Raw genomic sequence first — 15,939 nt, 5'->3', positions numbered from 1 at the left:
TTTTGGTATTCTTTGCTTTCAGCCAAGGTCCATCTGATGTCAGCAATGATATTCCTCATTCCATGTCCTCTTCTGGATTTGGCTTGATTCTGGCATTTCCCTGTCAATGTAACTACTGCAACCATTCGTGATTTATCTTCAGCAAAATTTTATGTGTATAATATTAAGGATATTGTTTGATAATTCCCTCATTCTGTTGGATCACCTTTCTTTTGAATGGGCACATATATGGTTCTCTTCCAGTTGGTTGGCCAGGTAGCTGTCTTCCAAATATCTTGGCATAGAGAAGCGAGCACCTCCAGTGCTGCATCCCTTTGTTGAAACATCTCAACTGGTATTCCGTGAATTCAAGGAGTCTTGTTTATTGCCAATGCCTTCAGTGCAGCTTGGACTTCTTCCTTCAATACCGTCTGTTCTTGATCATATGCTACCTCCTGAAATGGTTGAACGTTGACCAATTCTTTTTGGTACAGTGACTGTGTGTATTCCTTCCATCTTCTTTTTATGCTTCCTGCCTCTTTCAATCTTTTGCCCATAGAATCCTTCAATATTGTAACTTGAGGCTTGAATTTTTTCTTCAGTTCTTTCAGCTTGAGAAGTGTTCAGCATCTTCTTTCCTTTTAGTTTTCTCTCTCCAGGTCTTTGCACATTTCATTCTAATACTTTTCTTTGTCTTCTCAAGCTGTTCTCTGAAATCTTCTGTTTAGCTCTTTTAACATCATTTCCTCCATTTATTTAGCTACTCTACATTCAAAAGCAAGTTTCAGAATCTCTTCTGACATCCATTTTGGTCTTATCTGTCTTTTTAAGAACCTTTTGCTTTCCTCATGTATGATGTCCTTGATGCCTCATCTGGTCTTCAGTTATTAGTGTTCAGTGCATCACATTTATTCATGAGATGGTCTCCAAATTCAGGTGGGATATACTCAAAGCCGTATTTTGGCTCTCATGGAACTGTTTTAATTTTCTTCAGCTTCAACTTGAACGTGCATATGAGCAATTGATGGTCTGTTCCGAAGTCAGCCCCTAGCCTTGTTCTGACTGATGATATTGAACTTTTCCATCGTGTCTTCTTTCCACAGTTGTAGTTGATTTGATTCCTGCATTTCCCATCTGGTGAGGTCCACATCTATAGTCTCCATTTATGTTGTTGAAATAAGGTATTTGCAGTGAAGTCATTGGTCTTGCAAAATTCTTTCATTCGATTTCTGGCATTATTTCTGTCACTAATACTATATTTTCCAACTACAAATCCTTCTTTGTTTCTGGTTTTACAGTCTAATCACCAGTAATTACCAATGCATCTTGATTGCATATTTGATCAATTTCAGACTGCAGAAATTAGTAAAAATCTTCAATTTCTTCATCTTTGGCATTAGTGGTTGTTGTGTAAATTTGAATAATAGTCCTATTAACTGGTCTTCCTTGTAGGCATATGGATATTATCATATCACTTACAGCCATATACATCAGGATAGATCTTGAAATGTTCTTTTGGATGAAGAATCTGACAACATTCCTCTTCAATTTGTCATTCCCAGCGTAGTAAACCATATGAGTGTGTGATTCAAAATGGCCAATACCAATCCATTTCAGCTCACTGATGCCTAGGATATTGATCTTTATGTGTTCCATTTCATTTTTGACAACTTCCAAGTTTCCTAGGTTCATACTTTGTACATTCCACAGTTCTGATTATTAATGGATGTTTGCTGCTGTTTCCAACTATAAACTCTTCTTTAGTTTGTCATTGATGGGATCTTCCAGCTATATATTCTCCAACACTTATCATATGTTCTGGTAACACCAATTACTCTCAATTCTTTGACTATGCTCTACAACCCTGCTTATACTTCTCCCTGCCAGGAATGTCCTCCCTCAATTTTCTGCTAGGTATACTCAGCCTTTAAGGCCCATCTCAAGAGTGACCTCCAGGGGAGGCCTTCTCACATTTGCAAAGGTAGAGTTGTAATCCCTCTCATATGTGGGTTCCTTTAGCACCATGTATGTATTTTTCTTTCCCCACTTATCATAATAGATTTTAGTTGTTTATATGCCATTCTCTCACTAAACTGTAAGCACTTTGAAGGCTATGACCCCCTAGACCGGTGGTTCTCAATGGGCAACTTCACCATCTCTTAAAGCATGGTTTAGAAATTTGTAGGAATGTTTCTTGTTTTTGACATTTTGACATCGTTTTGTTGTCAAAATGATGAGGGGGGCAAAGGTGCTATGTAACTTGCAATGGGCAGGACAAAGAATTGTCCCAAATTCTGAATGACTTTCAAATTTTCAGCTGGACAGTGATGGAGGTAATAAAACTGCTTATAATCATATGAAACTAGAACTTAATTCTATGAATACAATTTTAACATACACTGAATTTTCCATTAATAAAACTACTATGTAAGTTAAGGGAGGATTGTTTTGTATTTAGTCTGGAAATTTACCAAGCGTTTTTCACCATTTCAGAAAATCTTATTAATAATGGCACTGCCACTTGCAGTTTCTTAGTTGCCACTAATCAAATGCCTGTATCAGATTACCTTCGAAGTTGTGACATTCACAGTGTTTTTACTTATAGGTACAACTATCTAACTATTTCTTTAAGTCTTTCAATGTAGTTGTTGTTGTTGTTAGGTGCCATCGAATCGGTTCTGACTCATAACAACCCTATGCACAACAGAACAAACACTGCCCGGTCCTGCACCATCCTTGCAATCGTTATTATACTTGAGCCCATTGTTGCAGCCACTGTGTCAATCCACCTCGTTGAGGGTCTTCCTCTTTTCCGCTGACCCTGTACTTTGCCAAGCATGATGTCCTTCTCCAGAGACTGATCCCTCCTGATAACATGTCCAAAGTATGTAAGACACAGTCTCGCCATCCTTGCTTCTAAGGAGCATTCTGGTTGTTCTTCTTCCAGGATAGATTTATTCGTTCTTCTGGCAGTCCATGGTATATTCAATATTCTTTGCCAGCACCACAATTCAAAGGCATCAATTCTTCTTCGGTCTTCCTTATTCATTATGCATGCTTTCACATGCCTATGATGTGACTGAAAATACCATGGCTTGGGTCAGGCGCACCTTAGTCTTCAGGGTGACATCTTTGCTCTTCAACACTTTGAAGAGCTCCTTTGCAGCAGATTTGACCTATGCAGTGTATCTTTTGATTTCCTGACTGCTGCTTCCATGGCTGTTGATTGTGTTTCCAAGTAAAATGAAATCCTTGAGAACTTCAATCTTGTCTCCATTTATCATGATGTTGCTCATTTGTCCAGTTGTGAGGATTTTTGTTTTCTTTATGTTGAGGTGTAATCCATTCTGAAGGCTGTGGTCTTTGATCTTCATTAGTAAGTGCTTCAAGTCCTCTTCACTTTCAGCAAGCAAGGTTGTGTCATCTGCATAACACAGGTTGTCAATGAGTCTTCCTCCAATCCTGATGCCCCATTCTTCTTCATATAGTCCAGCTTCTGCGATTATTTGCTCAGCATACAGATTGAATAGGTATGGTGAAAGAATACAACCCTGACGCACACCTTTCCTGACTTTAAACCAATCAGTATCCCCTTGTTCTGTCCGAACAACTGCCTCTTGATCTATGTAAAGGTTCCTCATCAGCACAATTAAGTGTTCTGGAATTCCCATTCCTTGCAATGTTATCCATAATTTGTTATGATCCACATAGTCGAATGTCTTTGCATAGTCAATAAAACACAGGTAAACATCGTTCTGGTATTCTCTGCTTTCAGCCAGGATCCATCTGACATCAGCAATGACATCCCTAGTTCCACATCCTCTTCTGAAACTGGCCCGAATTTCTGGCAGTTCCCTGTCAATATACTGCTGCAGCCATTTTTGAATGATCTTCAGCAAAATTTTGCTTGCGTGTGATATTAATGATATTGTTCTATAATTTCCACATTTGGTTGGATCACCTTTCTTGGGAATAGGCATAAATATGGATCTCTTCCAGTCAGTTGGCCAGAAAGCTGTCTTCCATATTTCTTGGCATAGACAAGTGAGCACCCCCAGCACTGCATCTGTTTGTTGAAACTTCTCAATTGATATTCCATCAATTCCTGGAGCCTTGTTATTGGCCAATGTCTTCAGAGCAGCTTGGACTTCTTCCTTCAGAACCATCGGTTCCTGATCATATGCTACCTCTTGAAGTGGTTGAAAATTGCCTAAGTCTTTCTGGTATAATGACTCTGTGTATTCTTTCCAACTTCTTTTGATGCTTCCTGCGTCATTTAATATTTTCCCCATGGAATCCTTCACTATTGCAACTCAAGGCTTGAATTTTTTTTTTTTCAGTTCTTTCACCTTGAGAGACGCGGAGTGTGTTCTTCTCTTTTGGTTTTCCATTTCCAGCTCTTTGCATATGTCATTATAATACTTTGAAATCTTCTGTTCAGTTCTTTTACTTCATCAATTCTTCCTTTTGCTTTAGCTGCTGGACATTCAAGAGCAAGTTTCAGAACCTCCTCTGATATCCATCTTGGTCTTTTCTTTCTTTCCTGTCTTTTCAATGACCTCTTGCTTTCTTCATGTATGATGTCCTTGATGTCATTCCACAACTCGTCTGGTCTTCAGTCACCAGTGTTCAATGTGTCAAATCTATTCTTCAGATGGTCTCTAAATTCAGGTAGGATATAATCAAGGTCATATTTTGGCTCTTGTAGACTTGCTCTGATTTTCTTCAGTTTCAGCTTGAACTTGCATATGAGCAATTGATGGTCTGTTCCACAGTCGGCCCCTGGCCTTGTTCTGACTGATGATATTGAGCTTTTCCATCGTCTCTTTCCATAGATGTAGTCAATTTGATTTCTGTGTGTTTCATCTGGCGAGGTCCATGTGTATAAAAAAAAAAAAAATTTGTGTATAGCTGCCATTTAATGTAGTTGTGCCCAATAATTTATATGTTTAAATAAATGTTACTTTATTATAAATTACTCTCTTTGTATGTTTCTTTTATATTGCAGTGCCTTTATATTGCAATATCTGCCTCACATGGTTGTTTTGAGGATTAATTTAATTTGAGTTAATACATAAAGTATTTATAGTAGTACCTAGCACCTAGAAAATGCTATAATATATAAAGATGTTATTATTACAGAAAAGGTGAATGTTCACTGGTAAATATTTTCTATCACACTTGGAATATGTATTTAAAAAATACTGTGAATTCAATTATGGATTTTTATATTATAATGATCTGAATTGCCTGAATATGACTAAATGTTCCCAGGATGTTACAGTAAGTACTTCAATATTCCTTTTTGTCCAGGAAATTAAAGTGAGATATAATTATCATTGTGACCAACTTGTCCTGAACCATCCACACTCCATTGTGGTTCTCTTGGCAAGCAATAACAGAAATTGGAAACTAATTCAGCCTTTGTCTATAAAACCATCTTTCTACGTACAAGGCTAACAATTCTGTCCAGAGGCAGAATTGTGACCATTAATCTCACTAATACGCAAATGCTATATTTAATTTATTGTGAAGAATGGGAATCTCGGAACACCTAATTGTGCTCACGAGCAACCTGTACATAGACCAAGAGGCAGCAGTTCAAAAAGGACAAGAGGGTACTGTGCTGTTTAAAATCAGGAAAGGTGTGTGTCAGAGTTGTATCCTTTCACCATACTTGTTCAATCTGTAGGCTGAGCAAATAATCTGAGAAGCTGGATTATATGAAGAAGAATGCAGTATCAGGATTGAAGGAATACTCATTAACAACCTACAGTATGCAGATGATACAACCTTACTGCTGAAAGCAAAGAGGACTTAAAGCACTTACTGTTGAAGACCAAAGACTACAGCCTTCAGTATGTATTTCACCTCAACATAAAGACAATAGAAATCTCCTCACAACTGGACCAATAAGCAACATCATGATAAATGGAGAAAATATTGAAATTGTCAAGGATTTCATTTCACTTGGATCTACATTCAATACCCATGAAAGAAGCAGTTAAGAATCAAAGGGCATATTGCACTGGGCAAATCTGATGGAAAAGATCTCATTAAAGAGTTAAAAAGTAAAGATGACACTTTGAGGACTAAGGTGGCCTGACCCAAGCCATGGTATTTTCAATTGCCTCATATGCATGTGAAAGCTGGACAATGAATAAGCAAGACTCAAGAAGAACTGATGCATTTGAATTATGGTATTGGGCAAAGAATACTGCATATACCATGGACTGCCAGAAGAACGAACAAATCCGTATTAAAAAAGTACAGCCAAAATGCTCCTTGGAAGTGAGGATGGCAAGACTTCGTCTCATATACTTTGGACATGTTATCAGGAGGGACCATTCCCTGGGGAAGGATATCATGCTTGGTAAGGTAGAGGGTCAGGGGAAAAGAGGTTCAGGGAAAAAAATGAGGAGGGTCAATGAGATGGATTGACATTGGCTGCAAGATGGGCTCAAGCATAACAACGATTGTGAGGACGGCACAGGACCAGGCAGTGTTTTGTTCTGTTGTACATAGGGTCACTATAAGTCAGAACCAACTTGATGGCACCTAACAACTCACAACATATTTAACTTAATCTTTGTCTTTTGAAAGACAAAGATAGTTGTTATGTGAGTGGAATTTACAGTATAGTACTATGCTCTTGTATCTGTTACTCATTTTAAAAATAGCCTTACTCTTTTTCAAATGCTAATGTGTACCATGACATGGAAAAGGTTGCAAAGCACTGGTTTAAGCTAATTCTTATCACTGCTCTTTTAGTCTGACTCCAGCCTCTATATCTGTAAGCCAATAAATTAAACCTCTTATGTTTTGCTTTATCACTAGCCTAAGACCAGTAAGAATACCTGGTCGTCTGTGCTTGGGCACAGATAACTCTAGGGTTTATTTAGAAAGTATCTTTTTGGTAAATTAAAAGTCAAATGGAGAGGCGGGGCCAAGATGGTGGACTAGGTGGATGCTACCGCGGATCCCTCTTGCAACAAAGACTTGGAAAAACAAGTGCATCGATCACATACATAACAATCTACGAACTCTGAACAACAAACACAGATTTAGAGACGGAGAACGAACAAATACAGGGAGACAGTGATTGTTTTCAGAGCCAGGAGCCAGCATACCAGTCAGGTGACCTTCGGAGCCCGATTTGGGGCAGAGCCCAGGGGGGCAGACGGCACAGACAAAGGGCCCAGCCCTAGCCCCCGAACTCATCCCGGGAGGGGGCCCAGCCGGTTGGCGCGGGCGGCATGGCGGCGCAGCCGGTGGGAGAAGTCCCCGGGAGGCAGTGACTGGTCTTGGAGCGGGGAGAGCAACGTCCCAGCTGGGGAGCCCTCCCGCCGGGATTTTGGCGGGGAGTGAGCGTGGCGCGAGCACGGGGACCAGCTACATTCCCCTGAATTGACCCCGGGGGGGCCACCCATTCGCGTGGGCAGCGCCCACCCAGTTCGCGCGAGGAGCGCGGTGCGCCAGAGGGAGAAGTCCCCGGGAGGCAGTGACTAGTCTTGGAGCGGGGAGAGAAGCGTCCCAGCCGGGGAGCCGTCCCGCCGGGATTTTGGCAGGCACGGGCGGGGCGTGAGCGTGGGGTACAGCTCCATTCCCCTGAATTGACCCCGGGGAGGTCCCAACGGGTTCCCGCGGGCCCAGTTGGTTCGCGCGGGCGGCGTGGCGGCGCAGCCGGTGGAAGAAGTCCCCGGGAGGCAGTGGCTGGTCTTGGAGCGGGGAGAGCGGCGTCCCAGCCAGGACGCGCAGTCACGGCTCAGGCCCGGGGAGCTGCTCTGCTCTCCTGAGCTGACACCGGGGGGAGGGGAGCCCACCTGGTTCGCGGGAGCAGCGCGCGACGCGGCTGGCGGGACGGGGAGTCCCCGGGAGGCAGCGACTGATTTTGGAGTCGGGAATGCACTGTCCCAGTAGGGGAGCCTTAACCTTGGGGGTGGGGCTGACAGCGGAGGATCTGACCATGACGCCAGCGGGCCAGACCCCCCGGGGGGCAATCTCCACACAGCCAGTACATATAGGTGACACACCCCGTGGAAATCTCAGATATAACAGTCATTCCAAGTAAGACAAACAACTCTGGCTATTTACTGAGGTGCTACACTCCTAGCTCTCTGATCCCTCCCCCACCCTCCCCAGGAGGCTCCATTAACATCCGAATAGCCTGAGCCAGAGGGAGAACTCTGATAGGGATCTGACTGCACTTTTTTTTAGCGGATTTTCTGGAAAAACTAGTTTCCCAGTGATGGCTCAGAGACAGCACTCCATATCAAACCACATAAAGAAGCAGACCATGACAGCTTCTACAACCCCCCAAACAAAAGAATCAAAATCTTTCCCAAATGAAGATATAATCCTGGAATTATCAGATACAGAATATAAAAAACTAATTTACAGAATGCTTAAAGACATCACAAATGAAATTAAACTAACTGCAGAAAAAGCCAAGGAACACACTGATAAAACTCTTGAAGAACTCAAAAAGATTATTCAAGAACATAGTGGAAAAATTAATAAGTTGCAAGAATCCATAGAGAGACAGCATGTAGAAATCCAAAAGATTTAACAATAAAATTACAGAATTAGACAACGCAATAGGAAGTCAGAGGAGCAGACTCAAGCAATTAGAATGTAGACTGGGACATCTGGAGGACCAGGGAATCAACACCAACATAGCTGAAAAAAAATCAGATAAAAGAATTAAAAAAAATGAAGAAATCCTAAGAATCATGTGGGAGTCTACCAAGAAGGATAACTTGCGTGTGATTGGAGTCCCAGAACAGGGAGGGAGGACAGAAAACACAGAGAAAATAGTTGAAGAACTCCTGACACAAAACTTTCCTGACATCATGAAAGACGAAAGGATATCTATCCAAGATGCTCATCGAACCCCGTTTAAGATTGATCCAAAAAGAAAAACACCAAGACATATTATCATCAAACTTGCCAAAACCAAAGAGAAAGAGAAAATTTTAAAAGCAGCCGGGGAGAAAAGAAAGGTTTCCTTCAAGGGAGAATCAATAAGAATAAGTTCAGACTACTCAGCAGAAACCATGCAGGCAAGAAGGGAATGGGACGACGTATACAGAGCACTGAAGGAGAAAAACTGCCAGCCAAGGATCATATATCCAGCAAAACTCTCTCTGAAATATGAAGGAGAAATTAAGATATTTACAGATAAACACAAGTTTAGAGAATTTGCAAAAACCAAACCAAGGCTACAAGAAATGCTGAAGGAGATTGTTTGGTCAGATGACCAATAATATCAGGTACCAGCACAATACAAGGTCACAAAACAGAACATCCTGATATCAACTCAAATAGGGAAAGCACAAAAACAAACAAATTAAGTTTAATTCTAAAAAATAAATAAATAAATAATACACATAACAGGGAATCATGGAAATCAATAGGTAAAAGATCACAATAATCAAAAAGAGGGACTAAATATAGGAGGCATTGAACTGCCAGATGGAGAGTGATACAAGGCAATATAGAACGATACAAGTTAGGTTTTTACTTAGAAAAATAGGGGTAAATAATAAGGGAACCACAAAAAGGAATATCAACTCCATAACTCAAGAAAAAAGCCAAGAAAAACGTAACGACTCAACTAACATAAAGTTAAACATTATGAAAATGAGGATCTCACAATCTACTAAGAAAAATGTCTCAGCACAAAAAAACCTGTGGAAAAATGAAATGGCCAACAACACACATGAAAAGGCATCAAAATGACAGCACTAAAAACTTATTTATCTATAATTACGCTGAATGTAAATGGACTAAATGCACCAATAAAGAGACAGAGAGTCACGGACTGGATAAAGAAACACGATCCATCTATATGCTGCCTACAAGAGACACACCTTAGACTTAGAGACACAAACAAACTAAAACTCAAAGGATGGAAAAAAATATATCAAGCAAACAATAAGCAAAAAAGAAGAGGAGTAGCAATATTAATTTCTGACAAAATAGACTTTAGACTTAAATCCACCACAAAGGATAAAGAAGGACACTACATAATGATAAAAGGGACAATTGATCAGGAAGACATAACCATATTAAATATTTATGCACCCAATGACAGGGCTGCAAGATACATAAATCAAATTTTAACAGAACTGAAAAGTGAGATAGACACCTCCACATTTATAGTAGGAAACTTCAACACACCACTTTCGGAGAAGGACAGGACATCCAGTAAGAAGCTCAATAGAGACACGGAAGACCTACTTACAACAATCAACCAACTTGACCTCATTGATTTATACAGAACTCTCCACCCAACTGCTGCAAAATATACTTTTTTTTCTAGTGCACATGGAACATTCTCTAGAATAGACCACATATTAGGTCATAAAACAAATCTTTGCAGAGTCCAAAACATCGAAATATTACAAAGCATCTTCTCAGACCACAAGGCAATGAAACTAGAAATCAATAACAGAAAAACTAGGGAAAACAAATCAAATACTTGGAAACTGAACAATACTCTCCTGAAAAAAGACTGGGTTATAGAAGACATCAAGGAGGGAATAAGGAAATTCATAGAATGCAACCAGAATGAAAATACTTCCTATCAAAACCTCTGGGACACAGCAAAAGCAGTGCTAAGAGGCCAATTTATATCGATAAATGCACACATACAAAAAGAAGAAAGAGCCAAAATCAGAGAACTGTCCCGACAACTTGAACAAATAGAAAGTGAGCAACAAAAGAATCCATCAGGCACCAGAAGAAAACAAATAATAAAAATTAGAGCTGAACTAAATGAATTAGAGAACAGAAAAACAATTGAAAGAATTAACAAAGCCAAAAGCTGGTTCTTTGAAAAAATTAACAAAATTGATAAACCATTGGCTAGACTGACTAAAGAAATACAGGAAAGGAAACAAATAACCGGAATAAGAAACGAGAAGGACCACATCACAACAGAGCCAAATGAAATTAAAAGAATCATTTCAGATTACTACGAAAAATTGTACTCTAACAAATTTGAAAACTTAGAAGAAATGGATAAATTCTTGGAAAAACACTACCTACCTAAACTAACACATTCAGAAGTAGAACAACTAAACAGACCCATAACAAAAAAAAGAGATTGAAACGGTAATCAAAAAATTCCCAACAAAAAAAAGTCCTGGCCCGGATGGCTTCACTGCAGAGTTCTACCAAACTCTCAGAGAAGAGTTAACACCACTACTACTGAAGGTATTCCAAAGCATAGAAAATGACGGAATACTACCCAACTCATTCTATGAAGCCACCATCTCCCTGATACCAAAACCAGGTAAAGACATTACAAAAAAAGAAAATTACAGACCTATATCCCTCATGAACATAGATGCAAAAATCCTCAACAAAATTCTAGCCAATAGAATCCAACAACACATCAAAAAAATAATTCACCCTGACCAAGTGGGATTTATACCAGGTATGCAAGGCTGGTTTAATATCAGAAAAACCATTAATGTAATCCATCACATAAATAAAACAAAAGTTAAAAACCACATGATCTTATCAATAGATGCAGAAAAGGCATTTGACAAAGTTCAACACCCATTTATGATAAAAACTCTTACCAAAATAGGAATTGAAGGAAAATTCCTCAACATAATAAAGGGTTTTAATGCAAAGCCAACAGCCAATATCACTCTAAATGGAGAGAACCTGAAAGCATTTCCCTTGAGAACGGGAACCAGACAAGGATGCCCTTTATCACCGCTCTTATTCAACATCGTACTTGAAGTCCTAGCCAGGGCAATTAGGGTAGACAAAGAAATAAAGGGTATCCGGATTGGCAAGGAGGAAGTAAAGCTATCACTATTTGCAGATGACATGATCTTATACACAGAAAACCCTAAGGAATCCTCCAGAAAACTACTGAAGCTAATAGAAGAGTTTGGCAGAGTCTCAGGTTATAAGATAAACATACAAAAATCACTTGGATTCCTCTACATCAACAAAAAGAACACCGAAGAGGAAATAACCAAATCAATACCATTTACAGTAGCCCCCAAAAAGATAAAATACGTAGGAATAAATCTTACCAAGGATGTAAAAGACCTATACAAAGAAAATTACAAAGCTCTACTACAAGAAATTAAAAAGGACATACTTAAGTGGAAAAACATACCCTGCTCATGGATAGGAAGACTTAACATAGTAAAAATGTCTATTCTACCAAAAGCCATCTATACATATAATGCACTTCCGATCCAAATTCCAATGTCATATTTTAAGGGGATAGAGAAACAAATCACCAATTTCATATGGAAGGGAAAGAAGCCCCGGATAAGCAAAGCATTACTGAAAAAGAAGAAGAAAGTGGGAGGCCTCACTCTACCTGATTTCAGAACCTATTATACAGCTACAGTAGTCAAAACAGCCTGGTACTGGTACAACAACAGGCACATAGACCAATGGAACAGAATTGAGAATCCAGATATAAATCCATCCATGTATGAGCAGCTGATATTTGACAAAGGACCACTGTCAGTTAATTGGGGAAAAGATAGTCTTTTTAACAAATGGTGCTGGCATAACTGGATATCCATTTGCAAAAAAATGAAACAGGACCCATACCTCACACCATACACAAAAACTAACTCCAAGTGGATCAGAGACCTAAACATAAAGACTAAAACGATAAAGATCATGGAAGAAAAAATAGGGACAACCCTAGAAGCCCTAATACAGGGCATAAACAGAATACAAAACATTACCAAAAATGATGAAGAAAAACCAGATAACTGGGAGCTCCTAAAAATCAAACACCTATGCTCATCTAAAGACTTCTCCAAAAGAGTAAAAAGACCACCGACAGACTGGGAAAGAATTTTCAGCTATGACATCTCCGACCAGCGCCTGATCTCTAAAATCTACATGATTCTGTCAAAACTCAACCACAAAAAGACAAACAACCCAATCAAGAAGTGGGCAAAGGATATGAACACACATTTCACTAAAGAAGATATTCAGGCAGCCAACAGATACATGAGAAAATGCTCCCGATCATTAGCCATTAGAGAAATGCAAATTAAAACTACGATGAGATTCTATCTCACACCAACTAGACTGGCATTAATCCAAAAAACAAAATAATAAATGTTGGAGAGGCTGCGGAGAGATTGGAACTCTCATACACTGCTGGTGGGAATGTAAAATGGTACAACCACTTTGGAAAGCCATCTGGCGTTATCTTAAACAGTTAGAAATAGAACTACCATACAACCCAGAAATCCCACTCCTCGGAATATACCCTAGAGATACAAGAGCCTTCACACAAACAGATATATGCACACCCATGTTTATTGCAGCTCTGTTTACAATAGCAAAAAGCTGGAAGCAACCAAGGTGTCCGTCAACGGATGAATGGGTAAATAAATTGTGGTATATTCACACAATGGAATACTACACATTGATAAAGAACAGTGACGAATCTCTGAAACATTTCATAACATGGAGGAATCTGGAAGGCATTATGCTGAGCGAAACGAGTCAGAGGCAAAAGGACAAATATTGTATAAGACCACTATTATAAGATCTTGAGAAATAGAAAAAACTGAGAAGAGCACATACTTTTGTGGTTACGAAGGGAGGAGGGAGGGAGAGAGGGAGAGGGTTTTTTATTGATCAATTAGTAGATAAGAACTGCTTTGGGTGAAGGGAAAGACAACACTCAATACAAGGAAGGTCAGCCCAATTGGACTGGACTAAAAGCAAAGAGGTTTCCGGGATAAAATGAATGCTTCAAAGGTCAGCGGAGCAGGGGCGGGGGTCTGGGGAAAATGGTTTGAGGGGACTTCTAAGTCAATTGGCAAAATAATTCTATTATGAAAACATTCTGCATTCCACTTTGACATGTGGCGTCTGGGGTCCTAAATGCTAACAAGGGGCCATCTAAGATGCATCAATTGGTCTCAACCCACCTGGATCAAAGGAAAATGAAGAACACCAAGGTCACATGACAACTAAGAGCCCAAGAGACAGAAAGGGCCACATGAGCCAGAGACCTACATCATCCTGGGACCAGAAGAACTAGTTGGTGCCCGGCCACAATCGATGACTGCCGTGTCAGGGAGCACAACAGAGAACTCCTGAGGGAGCAGGAGATCAGTGGGATGCAGACCCCAAATTCTCATAAAGAGACCATACTTAATGGTCTGGCTGCGACTAGAAGAATCCCGGCGGCAATGCTCCCCAGACCTTCTGTAGGCACAGGACCGGAACCATCCCCGAAGACAACTCATCAGACATGAAAGGGCCTGGTCAGCGGGGGGGAGAGAGATGATGATGAAGAGTGAGCTAATTAAATCAGGTGGACACTGGAGAGGGTGTTGGCAACTCTTGACTGGAAGGGGGATGGGAAGATAGAGAGAGAGGGAAGATGGCAAAATTGGCACGAAACGAGAGACTGAAAGGGTTGACTCAATAGGGGGAGAGCAAGTGGGAGAAGGGAGTAAGATGTATGTAAACTTACATGTGACAGACTGATTGGATTTGTAAATGTTCACTTGAAGCTTAATAAAAGTTAATTAAAAAAAAAAAAGATAAAAGGAAAGGGAAGCAAGCAGAGGGTTGGGGACCTCATACCACCAAGAAAGCAGCACCAGAAGCAGAGCGTGTCCTTTGGACCCAGAGCCAACAGAGAAAGAAAGCTTTCCCCTGGAGCGGACGCCTTGAATTTGGACTTTTAACCTACTTTACTGCGAGGAAATAAATTTCTCTTTGTTAAAGCCAAAAAAAAAAAAAAAAAAAAAAGTCAAATGGAGGAGGGGAGTTCCCTCTAAGGTAACTTCCAAGAGCAACAATATAGATGAAAATCAACGCAGTTATTTTTACCACCTACGCTAGCAGCAAGGCTTCTCTCTTCAATACTAAAACCACGTTATACATATATAGTCATAAATCACTGCCGTAGTCAAAATTCTAAGACGTAGTAGTAATCAGTGTAGTAGGCAAAATTCTAAGATGGTCCCCATGATTCCTACCCCCTGATAGCCACACCTTTGTGTAATCCCCTTCCTTTGAGTGTAAGTGGGACCTTTAACTTGATTCTAACAATAGAATATGGCATAGGTGATAGACTATCACTGTGTAGATTTGTTACGCTGTATGGCAAAGATGAAAGAGTTTTGCAGATGTAATTAAGGTCCCTAATCAGTTGACTTTGTTAACAAAAAGAGAGATTATCCTGGTAGGCTTGACCTAGTCAGGTGAGCCTTTAAAAGAGGGCTATCTACAGGTGAGATACTTGAAGCAACAGTCTCTCTCTCGCCCTCTCTTATTCTGTCTCTCTTTACTGCTGGCTTCAAAGAAACGAGCTGTCAAGAATTCTACTGCTACATGGAAATAAATTCTGCCAACAACCTGAGGAAGCTTGAAAGCGGATCCTTCCTGAGGCAGGCTTCCAAATGAGAATGCACCCAGTTGACACTTTGATTTCAGACTTGTAAGACCCTGAGCAGAGAATCCAGTTGAGCCATGTCTGGACCCCTGACCCAAGGAAACTATGGGATAATAAATGTTGTTTTAAGTTGCTAAGTTTGTGGTAATGTGTTACATAGCAATGGATAACTAATACCCTTAAAAAAAAACCCACTGCTGTTAGTCGACTCTGACTCATAGCAACCCTTATATATTAAAAAAAAGAACTCGTGAAAGCATGAGGCAAATCCCTCCAGGAGTACAGCCCAAACCTTACCTGCACTTCCATGCTAGCTGGTTCCTCCAACAGATGTAGCAGTTGTTGTTTCTCTCTGGATAGCTGTTGTACCATCCTCTCTTGGGCAGCCATGGTCTGACTCAACTCTGCAATTTTGCTGCAGCAAAGAAATAGCAGGAGTAACAATTATGGGGAACTTTATTTTTTAGCCCACTCTGAAGACAGCATGGTCCAGTATGGTAGCCTTTTGTCTTTTGGGGTCATGGAACCTTTGAGACTTCTCC

At 40.2% G+C, this 15,939-nt stretch overlaps 1 protein-coding gene across 4 annotated transcripts in view; it reads right to left on the bottom strand.

Moving 5' to 3' along the window:
* The window catches only part of PDE4DIPP2 (myomegalin), a 227,933-nt gene that overhangs the window by 104,426 nt on the left and 107,568 nt on the right, over window positions 1-15,939 (bottom strand). For all 4 annotated transcript variants that reach the window (XM_023547515.2, XM_023547516.2, XM_064282358.1 and 1 more), the window contains exon 8: window positions 15,695-15,812. In XM_023547515.2, coding sequence (XP_023403283.2) covers window positions 15,695-15,812 — 118 coding nt within the window. The remainder of the gene's footprint in view (window positions 1-15,694; window positions 15,813-15,939) is intronic.

Source organism: Loxodonta africana, chromosome 3 (assembly GCF_030014295.1).
Source record: "Loxodonta africana isolate mLoxAfr1 chromosome 3, mLoxAfr1.hap2, whole genome shotgun sequence".
NCBI lineage: Eukaryota > Metazoa > Chordata > Mammalia > Proboscidea > Elephantidae > Loxodonta > Loxodonta africana.
The sequence above is the reverse complement of the archived record's forward strand: the minus strand, read 5'-3'. Positions and strand labels throughout refer to the sequence as shown.